General features: G+C 42.3%; 1 protein-coding gene across 3 annotated transcripts; it reads left to right on the top strand.

The window, feature by feature from the left end:
- The first annotated feature begins 928 nt into the window (after window positions 1-928).
- Window positions 929-11,085, top strand: LOC139921926 (deoxyhypusine synthase). Of its 3 annotated transcripts, none has more exons than XM_071912329.2 (11): window positions 1,253-1,656; window positions 1,907-1,981; window positions 2,384-2,583; window positions 4,778-4,933; window positions 5,130-5,251; window positions 6,864-6,960; window positions 7,184-7,270; window positions 7,896-8,001; window positions 8,093-8,196; window positions 8,678-8,803; window positions 10,176-11,085. In XM_071912329.2, exons 3-11 carry the CDS (start codon window positions 2,389-2,391, stop codon window positions 10,269-10,271), a joined length of 1,089 nt encoding a protein of 362 aa, XP_071768430.1. In that variant the 5' UTR covers window positions 1,253-1,656; window positions 1,907-1,981; window positions 2,384-2,388; the 3' UTR covers window positions 10,272-11,085. The 3 variants fall into 3 exon arrangements, with proteins under 3 accessions (XP_071768428.1, XP_071768430.1, XP_071768427.1); XM_071912326.2 differs by having other exon boundaries at window positions 1,907-2,096; XM_071912327.2 differs by lacking the exons at window positions 1,253-1,656; window positions 1,907-1,981 and adding an exon at window positions 929-1,057.
- Window positions 11,086-13,003: the final 1,918 nt, after the last annotated feature.

Below are 13,003 nucleotides of genomic sequence, written 5' to 3'. Positions count from 1 at the left end.
GAGGTAGTATGGCGTGCTGTCTCACTCTGACCTACAGTGTGTGTGTTTTTACAACTTGTATGTCTAAATGGACCAAAAAACAAGCAAAACTCGCTGTGAGAGTGTTAATGATAGGAAACTATTTGAACACGCAAGTGAGGACAGACATACTGTTCGTGCCATTTCCTGGCTATTGAAAGTTTTAAATGATGTCTTAAAATTCATCTTTTTACCTCATTGAATAATGTGGATTGTTGTTATGTTTTAGGCTACTGCTATTTATTGGTGTAGCTACAACAGCATTTATAGCCTGTGTGATATGTATTTGCGTGTATGTATGTATATAGCTACATATGTATGTGAATATGTATATATGTGTATGTGAATATGTATATATGTTTTATTCTTTTATTCACTTTCTTTTTTCTTTTTGTGAAGCACTTTGTAACTATGGTTTTGAAAGTTGCTAAATAAAAATGTACTTACTATAATCATTTATAGTATTAAAAACTGCTTAACTTGAATGTGGAATTATTTTGTTAAAATGACTAATATTGTACAGCTTTGTTTTTCATTATTATTATCAATAAAAATTGTATAGGCTACCTAGTATTCTCCCTTTATGTTTCGCTGGTGTTGCTTGGAGATGTGGGCACAAGAAATGTAAAGTGACCATGACCAGTAATCTCCAAGGAGGTTTTATATTAATCTCTAGTTGATTTCCGTAACTACCTATAAAACACCTGTCAACAGACCAACATATCTTTACATTTACAGTCTATGGTCTTTACATTTGTTGTTTGGATAGTCTTGGACTGACAATAGCCATCTAAGACAAAAATTGTGCACTTGATCTCTAGTGGCCGTTAGGAGGCATGACAATCTCTCTGTTGACAGAGCCAGCACTTGCGCAGAATTCCAGCTATGTTTGTTCCTTCGCGCTTTCCGTAGGACTCTCCTTGTAGCGGGAGGTCCATGCGTTGTTTATGTAACTGGGATGCAAATCGTCAACAGCAGGCTTTCTGGTGTTTGTTGACAGCCACTGACTCGTAAACATCTAACAGCTCTTAAAGAATAGGTATGTTTTCATTTGTATCTTTGTATGTGTTTAACGCGTACGAGTCGACAAGACCAAGCCAGCTAACTTAACATCACAACTAGCTAGCTTGTCTTTTGGCTAATTGCCAGACCACATGGGCTCTCTGTTTGATTGATTTAATCGTGAACCAATCAAATATAACATGTGGTCCGTTATTATACTTCCCTGACCAATGACAAAAAACCTCTTCAGCTGGTATAGGGAAAATAGGCGGAGCTTTCCACATCGACAACCGGGCCTAATATTTTTGGTGTATTTTGAGTTGTTTTAGGGGCATTTCATGAAGCTGTAAATCTACTGTTTTGGTAGTTGTTTATCGGAATCCTTCCGCTGGCTAGCTAGCCAGGTTTCAGCCACACCACGCCTGTCTCTCGCCTGTCCGGGAGAACACATCCAGGACAGGTATCAAAAGCCACAAAGCCACAAAAATGGCACCCCAAGGTATCCGATCAAAAATCGTACTTCACTACATAATGCCAGAAGACACGGAGGGGAACTTCAAAGCTACGTGTAAGCACTGCAACAAAGAAATAGCTTGTTCAAAGAAGGCTCTCTCCAACTTGCACATGCATATTAAGGTGAGTCCCTAGTCTGGTCTGACAAGACAAACAGGCAGGAAACTGTTCAGGGTTATGTGTGAAATTGTTTCTCAACAGGATAATCATTATTTTACCCATGTCTGTCAAACCTAAGTGTTACAGCTGTGTTACAGAACATTATTATTGATGCCAAAGTTAGTTGAAAGACAGTGATTAGAAGACAGCTGTTTTCATGTTTGATGTTTTTGTGGTTTGACAGTTATACGGTTTTTCTTTTATTCCACTGCAGAGACTCCACCCCACTCTGTCCATTGAGCCCTCCACCACCCGAGTAAAGAAAACCAGCTCCACCAACACCAGCCCTGTGAATACCTCCTCTCTCTTGGCCAGTGCCATTGCTCAGAGCTCCTTACCCAGAGGCCTTCTGGAGAGCGCGTCCTTCAGGATGTTTTGTGAAAATTTTATACAACAGTCCAATCGTAAGATCATGTCATGGGTCAGCGCTACAGAGTTCAGTTGACTCATAAGTAGCCAGCTGCAGGCTTCTTGCTCTACAACCAGGAAGCTTCACTAACAAATGCTCAGTCATGGATCAGTTAGTCCATGCATGTCAATCACAACAAGGCTGTGATCTATCAATATAGAATGAAGAGATCACATCCATCTGCCCCTCATGATTAAAATGCTGTCACTGTTACTTGATCAGGACTATCTATCTCCTTGATGACAAACCACCCCACTAACCTTAGTCTCTTTGTTTTGGCAGAAGAGATGGCAGACCGCGCCCCCTCAGTGGCCATGGAGGCCGTCCTTAAGCCAAGCTGCGACCTGCCGGCGGACATGCCCAAGATCCGAGGCTACGACTTCAACCAGGGGGTGGACCACCGGGCGTTGCTCCAGTCCTACCTCACCACGGGCTTCCAGGCCAGCAGCGTGGGCATGGCCATCCAGGAGATCAACAACATGGTGAGAGGAACTGGCGTGGGGCGGGGGGGCTTGAAGGTGGTGGATGATTGCCTGTATTTTATGTGCTGCTGCGAGACGACGCAAGACTGCAGAGCCGTTGTATGTTCACTGTGTTGGTAAGAGAAACAGTTCGCTATTTGGTTTGTTGTGCCCATAGACTGTAGAAAAGATGGACGTAGTGAGGGTGACGTCTCCCATTGGCTTCTGAAGGGCCATTTTGACACCTGGAGATTAGGTCGCCGCCGTGTTGACATGGGGAGGGAGTTTGGGTTGTCTGCAGAGCCGCAGCGCTGCCTGCTATTGGCCCATAATCAGCGACATGTCGATCACTGGACAGGCGACCTGTCAATCACTAGGCAACTACCCCGTTTTATATCCATTATGACACACAGAAGCAGTGAAATAAACTACTAAGGCCATAACCTCTTGTTAAAAAAATGTATTGACATTATAATTTCAGCGAGAAGTTGGGTTGTGGTCCCACTGACTTGCATGGAGTTGGGCAGGGTTTGGAGTGTTTTTGGAGCCGGCTCGCCGGCCTCTAGCAAACATTAGAGGAACTGCTGCTGTCGCCACTTCCTTACTGGCTCCAAAATTCACCTGTGGTTTTGGTCGTTTTGTTCTGTCCATAAGTCAGTACCCAGTGACTCTACGTTTGAGGTATACTGGCCCTTTAAAGATAACGCTGCAATGATTTTAATTCAGTCAACAACGGCTTGCTGTTGATTTCTAATGCCTGATGTGTCATTTTTATTTTTTATTTTTTAGTGGCTCATCTAATTGTTCTAACTGCTTTAGTGCCCTTTTCTCTGTGCGTGGTTAAATTATCCGTAGGCTAAGTGGAGGGTGTGGCCCTGTTGACATGTTTAGCAACACGCATTTCTTGTTGGCTATGAGTCATTCGGTACTGAAGTATTTAAAAAAAAAAATAGCCTGCTTTGAAATTCACGTCATGTCAAATTCTATTCCAACAAGGAGGAAAGAGAGAAAGAGGCCATCTGTGGCTTGTACTTCCTGTTTCAGTCTCAAACACCCGCACACAGACCAGCTCCCTCGCTTTTTCCCATAAAGCACAATTAACTTTATTAGTTTTATGAAAAATAATATGCACGTTCGAGATAAGTGAGAAACTGCAGTTACCTGCATTATTGTCATGTCTCAGCAGCCACTGAAGCAGCTTCTCAGTTGCTTGTCTCCTCTTTGTTTCGCACAACACATACACACACCGCTCTACACATCAAACACACATCGCATCAAATAAGCTAACTATCAAAACAGCAGATAAATCTCATATCGGATTTTATGAGGCTAATATTAACCATCAGTAATGTTAACAAATACCAGTGTGAGCATAGCCCAGATATTCTGTCTTTTAATGTTGTTATATAACTTTTACCTTTTACTGTATCTCTAAGAATTCCCTCCAAAAACTGTGATGGGGTTATTGCAAGTAAGAGTGGAGTTGAGTATCGATTTAGAGATCATTCAGAGTCTGCAGTCTAACTCCCTGCAGCACACTTTCACCCATGTGACCATAAAGTGGTGAACAGAGCGACCGACATTGCAGTCCATAGAGCCCCTGCTGTTGCGGGGCTAAAAATGTGACCTGTATTTTGACCAAAAATAAGCCTGTAGTTTAATGCAAATTAGATGAGGTAGCAGTAGGCCTTGACTTATAATTGTGTTTACAATCTTCAGTAGAATAGCCTATTAGCCTCTCTTCTGATAAAATGCTCTCTGCTGATAGATGCATGCTCAAGGAAATATAAAACGCTGCATGGTACTGTAGTCTACAAAATAATTTGCACACATTTGTTGAGCTGCCACTATAACTACAGCGTGTTTCTAAATTCACCTTAGGCCTATTGAGACTAATTCAGACTATTGGCAGTGCATTTTGACAGTAGTATCATGTGACTTATGTTTTAGAGAAACATTTAGTGCGCTAGGTGATGACCTTCACTTGGGGGTTACATGGCTGAACATACACTGACTGGACAGTTTACATAAGCAGACAGTCAGTCTGGTCTGTGACTGGTTGCTGTTTTGTACCACTTCACTGCCAGTTTTTCATGCATAACACTTTCATTCTTCATGAATAACAGTTTTGTTCATGTGTGATAGATGCAGGCTTTCATCATCATCGGTCTAGATTTACAAGGTTGACTCTTTGCCGTCCGCTCCACACCCTCAGATAGAGAAGCGTCTTGAGCCAGTGGAGGCAGCGGAAGCAAACGACTGGAAAGAGCCCTCCTGCAGCTCGGGCTGCACCATCTTCCTGGGTTACACCTCCAACCTCATCAGCTCTGGAGTCAGGGAGAGCATCCGCTACCTAGCAGAGCACAGAATGGTACAACCCTATACCATGTCATACGTTTAAGTGTGTTCATAGATATTTCTCTGCTGCAGTAAGAACAGATGTTGTGATCGGCATCTTACACGTGGTATCTAAAACAATCAACATGGATACCACCATACATAAGCATTACCCAATCTTCAGTGACATTGCATTGGTTTATCACAGTCTCTTCTCTCGCTCTGTGTAGGTGGATGTGATAGTGACCACAGCTGGAGGCATAGAGGAGGATCTGATCAAGTGTCTGGCCCCCACCTTCCTGGGAGACTTTGCCCTGCCTGGCAAGGACCTTCGTCAGAGGGGCATCAACAGGTTGGGTGCTACTGACACCCCTCTCACACACACATCATAGGAATATTATTGGATGTTGATCAGGGTCCAGTGTTTCCCCTATATTCATTTAGTATGTCATCATGAATTTTCACTGCCGCTGCAATCCCGGTGCGCAATATTGGCTAATTTCTCATCAATCATATAGTGGCAGTCATTGCTATTCATTATTATTGCAGAGTTTTTCTACCCCGCCTGCCCTCTAGTGGGCTATAAGGCGCACTGCCTAAAGCCCACACATGAGTCACAGAATACGTTGTGGGAGTCAGGAGTTTATTTTAAGATTACAAGTTTTATGACAAGTTCATTACTTTACTCAATCCTTCATAAAGTAATTCTTAAAACAACAAGAGAAGACGGAGATAAGGGGAACTATGGTAGCCGATGTGCATTTGGCAGTTTTTTGTGGGTGCAGACAAAATGTCAGTGTTTTCAAGAAATCATTACAGCTCCCAATGCATACACATGATAATGTTTTAGGCCAATAGCCTGCCATTGTCTTGTATGCAAACCACGATTATAGCTGTAGGATAAATGAAAAATGCAAACTAAACCACCGTATAAAGCTTGCAGTTTACATTCATGTGTTGAACCGCAACAAAGAGCAGGATTACATCAAGACATTCATTTCAGTTTATTTTTGTGCTGTGCCAGTGGAGTATATGCCCATAACCGGGAGTCCGATGTGGACTGGGCTAATTACTGGGGTCAAAATTCATAAGGCTTTTAAGGTAAAAGACGCCGAATTGGCAGTCTGTGAAATCGGGACTGAAATGACTGACTTGCTCTGTTAAAGACTGCGTTACTCCTCCCTCCCCAATGAAACTAATCCGGTCCAGATGGGGCTTAATACTAAAATGTTCATTGTAGCAATCGTTCTTGTAGCTTATCAAACACACATCCACATGCGGCTCTGCTAATGTGCATGACTGTAAGTTGTAACAGTGTAACTACCTGACGCTCAGCGATAGCACTTGAGTGTCGTGGCTGCAAAATTATGATCATCTCAGAGCACTGATCCAAATTGTATAATGTTTGTTAAAAAGAAATGTTCAGAAGGCATCATCATTTTTTAATAATTTGCTTTTAACATAAACAATGGGTTCTATCAATATGTAATTATAGTTTACATTGTAGCCTACATCAGGACATGATGTTGACAGATGACATGACGTTCCAGATTGCGGAGAGGATTTTATTTACTCAGTCATCAAACAAAAGGTTCACACAGCTATAACAACCTAAGAAGCATTGTAAACACCTTGGTTGGGTAGTGTGTCTTTTATGTCACTCTTGTCTGACTGGAGAAAATGAGCCAAGGAGGCCCCATGACGCAGTCAAGCACTTAAGTTTCACTTGGAGCAGAATTTGAACCCTGATGTTGACCTGAGTAAATGGTTACCTGCGTAACTAGTCGGGTGAAAGGAGTGTGACTGGCACTGGCACTACAGTACCAGTCTTAGAAATGCTAGGTTGCTAGATTGGATAATGCTATTCTATACTCGACCTGCATATTTACTTCTGGTTCGTCACCCACATCCCCTTCGTCTCTCCCTCACTCCTTCCTCTCCATCTTCTCTCTCTCTGGTTGCAGGATAGGGAACCTGTTGGTGCCCAATGCCAACTACTGTAAGTTTGAGGACTGGCTGATGCCCATCCTGGATCAGATGGTGCTGGAGCAGAACACTGAGGTGGGTTTGTCTGTGTGATTAGGATATCTCTCACTCTCACCCCGTTTTCCACAGCATAACTGAAATGTTAGAACGTTTAGATGGAAACGCATTCTTAGTTTTTGTCATTATGTCATTATTTCTAGAAAGAACCTTTGAAGTTGCACAGTTGGGATGTCCAAAACCTGGCTCTCATTATTGTTTAGATGATGTGAGTTTTGATCTTTGACCTCTTTTCTTTCAGGGGACCCACTGGACTCCATCCAAAATGATCCATCGGCTTGGTAAGGAGATCAACAACCCTGAGTCTGTCTACTACTGGGCCTACAAGGTGAGCGCTGGCATGCGTCTGGCTGCCTATAGGAGAACAGCTGGCATGACCAGCAGCTGTAAAAATACAAAGAGGGCTGCACATTTATGACTTTGCTAGATGTTGTGAACACGTTAATCAATCAGGCTTATTTGTCTTGATTTGAGGAACAAAATTATTTTACTGCACTTTCTGCTCTTAAATTGGCATCTTTACTTTTTTCAAACGCAGCATTTTAAATGAAATGAAATGCTTCAATATTGCCTTCATGCCTATATTCTAGGATTATTAATTGTGGAAATAAAATTGTCATGTACAGTTATACACAATTAATTGTGCATCCTTAAGTACAAATTTATATATGTTAGAATAATTCAATCCATTCAATATGATCATAAATGTGTTCAAGTTCTTTTACTCTTCTAATAGTTGGTGTGATCAACTGCCCAATGGAAAACAGTGTACTAGAAAAGTAGAATGAATCTATTGATTCAGTGTGACTAACCATAAGTAATTTCTGCTTCTTTGACTCACTTCTTCCTCATCTTATTACTTCACCATCCAGTGGCTATCTACAGTGTGTTTTTTATCTGTAAATCCATCAGTGATTGGGCTGCTGTTGACCTTTGACCTTTGTCTGTTTCAGAATAACATCCCAGTGTTCAGCCCTGCTCTGACAGACGGCTCTCTGGGCGACATGATCTACTTCCACTCTTACAAGAACCCCGGCTTGATACTGGACATAGTGGAGGGTAAAAGAACCCATACTGGTGCCAAACCAGATTACCAAAGCTCTCTTGGAGTTATTACTTGGTCATAACATGACTGCGGATTTTATTTCAGATATCCGTAAGCTGAACAGCCAGGCGGTGCTTGCCAAACGGACGGGGATGATCATCCTGGGAGGAGGGCTGGTCAAACACCACATAGCCAATGCTAATCTCATGGTAACCAGCAATCATGTCTCTTGATCTCTCTTGCTCGCCCGTGGTCTCACTCCAGGGTTCCTACGCACGTCTGGAAAGTCTTGAAAAGTATGAAGAATGAAGTTTATCATTTCCAGGTCTTGGAAATTGCACAGAAAGTATGGAAAATGTGGCGTACAGTCCAGATAGACATATGACTGTAAACTTTATGTAGTTATAAACCCAGTGTCACGTCACTTGTTGTGATATTTGTTGTGAATAAACCTTCAGTTATAGAGGAACATGACCTAGTTGACACTCGTGTTACGCAACCGCTGTCAAAATCCATTATACTGAACACCAATTTTCAAGTGGAGCCAGGAAAGGTCTGGAAAAAATCTGCAAGTTTGAAGCTGAAAATGCGTAGGAACCCTGTCACAGATCCACGCACACATGCAGCACAATCAGTCTGTCTCCCTTGTTTACTTTCCTGCTCTGACACACTATTTCTGTCTGCTTGCAGAGGAATGGAGCCGACTACTCTGTGTACGTGAACACAGGTCAGGAGTTTGATGGCTCTGACTCCGGGGCCAGACCCGATGAGGCCGTGTCCTGGGGCAAGATCAGAACAGATGCCAAACCCGTCAAGGTACTGATACTGTCCCAGCAGTGTTGGCTGGTCACACCAAGACTAATCTCAAGCTTATGTTCCATTTATTAAAATGGAACATAAGTTCCAGTGTTAAAGGAAACTTCCACCCTCGGATACTCTTACACTGTTATGTGCCATCAATCTGTTATTTTGTGATGCTTCGTCTACTTCTACTTCAGTTAGTGATTTGCTACATTTCCCAGAATGCCTTTCGACAACTTGTTTCGTTGAGCTGTGAGTCACACATGTAGGTGGAGAGAGCAGGAGCAGTACCGTGAGCGACTGTAAGAGCAAGAGAGTGTGTTCTTCCAGTTGAGAAAAAGCGCCCAAAATGCGACATCTTGTGGCTGCATTGCATTGTGGTCTATCGAGGCTGCTGTCAGTGGAGAAATTGGTCTCTCTGCCTCTTCTACGATGGATTTCTCCCTGCGTGATTGTTGAACGTCGATGCAAAATGGAGAGTCTAGAAAGAAGCCCTCGCTCTTTGATTCTGAGGGACTGACACCAAAACCTCACGCTTATCATAGATGTTTGAGGTAGTTGAAAATTGTTCTGCTATTTAACTCCATTGAAGCTGCGGCAGCATTATGTCGACATGATGTCACGTCGTCTCCGTTTGACCAGTTAACCACAAGAATTAGAAAAATACACCACCAAACAACAAAATGGAAAAGTACTTCGCAAAGGTACATCGCCGACTTTAAAGATGCACCCATAAGACAACATCTCTATGAGTGTTGTGACCATTTGATGCAATGGTTTATGTAATTTCAAACGTGCTTGATGTATACAATATAACGGATGGTATTATACCCATTGAAATATGGCCTACAGCTGCCCAGATGTCAATATTCATCCCCTTTTGATTTCTGTTATTTATTTATTTTTTTTTCGTTTTGTTACAAAAAAATTCAGGAAGTCTTCAGTTGCGATTTATGTATTTTTTAATCCATTTTCCAGGCATAAATGCAGTTTGAAATAATGTTTTTTTAAAAGTCAGGGAGGGTGAATTATGTTTTTTGCTGGACCCTAGAGGCAGGAAAGAATGAATGCTGCTTACAAACTGGTTGAGTCATGATCAGGAGCTGTGGAAATCCCTGCCTAGGCCTCAAGGTGGCAGCGTCCTCACAGTGCAAAGACAGCTCTTTGATCCAAGGGTCCTGTGGGAGCCGGATTCCTGGCAAACAAACAAATAGTCCAATATATAAAAGGAGATAAAAAAAAAAAAAAAGGAACAATTGGTTCCCCAAAGTGTTTAAGGAAGTAAAAATATCTAAAACCAAACTATAAGAAATAACACAAGATTAAAAAGTAGACAAAAAACATTACATAAAGTAATATAGTGCTCCATTGTATCCTTTCCCCCCAGGTGTATGCAGACGCCTCTATAGTCTTCCCTCTGTTGGTGGCGGAGACCTTTGCACTCCATGCTGACAAGCTGATCGCTGGCAAGAAAAAGGAATGAATGGATGCCTCCTCAAATCCTCTATTAGAAACAACAACCAACTGTGTTTGTCTCCTCGCCCCCTCTTTTTGTCTTATTGAAAACATGAGTTTGTCATTCTCTGAACCTTTCTGTTAAAAATATGGTTAGGGCCAAGCAACTTTAAGAATTAGCACTGTAATGGGAAAGTACAATGCTAAACTAGAATGCCTTATTGAATGGGAGACATTGGTGAGATTTTCCTGTCTTAATACTTTCCATACTGTTGTTTATGTACTTGTTTAAACAAGTATTATATGTTTTATTTTCTGTTCGGATGATTGAAATAGCATGGTAGCATGCTATAGCATGTACCAAAGACTGTAGAATGCAAAGGATTTTAGCTGTGTGTGTGAGATGTACACACACACGCGCACAAACGCACACATACGCGTTATGAGGCAATATTACTCTGCCAAGGTTTTTAATTTATTTCAATTTGGTGGTGGGAGAAACTGGTTTGGAAAGCCTGTCTCATCACTCTAACGTTATCTGGGTTTATGTATAAAATTCCTGTTACTTCACAGCTTTTATATAATTTACGCTGTTACATTACTTTCAATTAGGAAGCGAAGTGTGCCTGCAGAGCTCAATAAATCATTTATGAGTGATTTCTTTCTATATTTGTGCCTGGTTAGTGGATGATTACCAAATACTCTACTGAAGTAGGTCATGACTGTATTTTGCTGATCACTTTTAAATTGTATTATTTGCTTCATTGTGTTGCAGCGCACACAGGGTGTTGTCTCTGAGGTGAGGAGAAAATCATGAGAATATTAAATACTATTTAATGCAGCTCTGTTGTATTTGAACCATATCAAACAACAAAAGACTCAGAACCTATTTCAGATTTCATCACAGTGCTAAAGCCGTAACCATCTGAAGCTAAGTGTACCAGCAGTAAGTCCAGAATGTGTGTTGCTGTTGTAAACATGGTTGGAGAGTAAGTATCTATCTAGCTTCAAATTCAAAGTGTTTCAAGAATCCAGTTTTCCTAATAGAGACACTTGGAAAGATGTAATATGTTCACTAATTTCTAAAGCCAACCTAAAGACTTTTTAGTAACTTTTAGAGAATCAAAACATCCTTCTTTAAACTTGAATTCCGCTTCAAACCCTTTAAGATTTATATTCTTAACAGACAGCAGACAGAAGTTAGTACTTTGTACAATCTCCGATGCTGCAAGCAGACTTTGCATCTGACTCTGCGTCTCACCTTTCCTACCCTCACATGTAGGTGTGGTAAATGTTTAACTTGCTCTGGCACAAGACGTTGTAGTGTTGTAGTGTGTGTGTGTGGAGAATGCTGCTCCAGAGCTGAAATCATTTCAGGTGATGAGCCCTCCAATCCCCTCGATGTTGCTGTTGGTGAGGTCCCGCCCTCCGCTCCCCCTGAGGGGCTCATAAGGGCATCAGAAGCTGTGCATGTGTGGGTACCGCTGGCACATACTCACACAGGCGGTTTTCATACAGTGTAGGAGGAACTCACAATTCCTTTTCTGCTCTCAGTGGAATCAACCACATAATCTAGTATCAATGATAAAGACGTTTCCCATAGCAATACATCAGCCTCCTGTTGCGGGAATGGATATTTCCTGTGGCTAATCACTGCTCCTCTACCCTTGACTTCCAGCCAGTGTCATATTCACAGGCCAGTTACATTTGCAACCTTTGCAATGGAAATGTGGCTACTACCAACAGTGTGTATATAGTTCATTCACTGAAGCCTGATTTTTTTTTTTTTGGAATTGTTTAATTGTCAGTGTTTCATTTTTAGTGGGAATGGTGACCTTTCTTTTTTGGAAACCGAGATGGAGCAGTGGAATACAACTGGGATAAGGTCAACTTTCCCAAAACCTCAGCCCGATGTGTCACACACACACACACACACACACACACACACATTCACAATCATGTAGACTCTTGCAACACACACACAACACTCCAGTTGGGCGTTCCTGTCTCAGTACAAACTGCTTTTCCATTCAACCCTTCTATCATTTCCTATTGGCGGTGGCACTATGTGTGTGTGTGTGTGTTTACCCAGGGTTTGACAGTTAATAGATGGTGAAAAAAGGCAGTGCTGTATGGATTTTCCATCACATAGCCTATAGAAGCTTATGTTTGTTTTGTGCTTTGTGGAAAGATGACAGGGAGACAGAAAGGCTGCAAAAAAGTGAGATAGAGACTGTGTGTGTGTGTGTGTGTGTGTGTGTGTGTGTGTGTGGATGAGCTGTAGTCACGCTACCATAATATTGTGTGGCGTCTGCACAGAGCAGACAGTGTTTGCCCCCTCCCCTGCTGAACAATCAGCACACTGTGTGATGTGCGGGCCACAGCAGTCATAATGGCAATTATGCCCGCTCCCAGCCAGATTGGCAGCCATTTACTGTGAGAACCAAAGAGCCAGACAGACAGGCAGAAGGAAGAGGGGGAAGACAGAGGGAGAGGGAGAGCTGACCGGCTGCACAGCTGTAGGGTGGGGTGAATCTGCTGGGAGAGAGAGAGAGAGAGAGAGAGAGACATAGGAGGAGATAGATATGTGCACATTTGCATATTGATATCAATTTCTGAGTATGTTTTGTGTGTGTGTGTGTGAGAGAGAGAGTCCTCTGTCCTGCCTCCTTATCTCCACCTTTGTTTACCTGTTATGTTGCCATAGGAACCCCCACCTTGGGAACCCTGTTGGCTAACCTGCCGAGGTGCAGCAGCAGG

The sequence above is a fragment of the Centroberyx gerrardi genome, chromosome 7 (assembly GCF_048128805.1).
Source record: "Centroberyx gerrardi isolate f3 chromosome 7, fCenGer3.hap1.cur.20231027, whole genome shotgun sequence".
Lineage (NCBI taxonomy): Eukaryota > Metazoa > Chordata > Actinopteri > Beryciformes > Berycidae > Centroberyx > Centroberyx gerrardi.
This window is presented reverse-complemented; position numbering and strand designations above follow the sequence as displayed.

What these genes read in the sequence shown, in the direction of transcription:
- LOC139921926 (XM_071912326.2), top strand. Translation starts at nt 1,507, where the DNA reads ATGGCACCCCAAGGTATCCGATCAAAAATCGTACTTCACTACATAATG. An exon ending in TCTACTACTGGGCCTACAAG is followed by an intron (nt 7,271 to 7,895) that starts GTGAGCGCTGGC and finishes TGTCTGTTTCAG; the next exon opens with AATAACATCCCAGTGTTCAG. An exon ending in GATACTGGACATAGTGGAGG is followed by an intron (nt 8,002 to 8,092) that starts GTAAAAGAACCC and finishes ATTTTATTTCAG; the next exon opens with ATATCCGTAAGCTGAACAGC.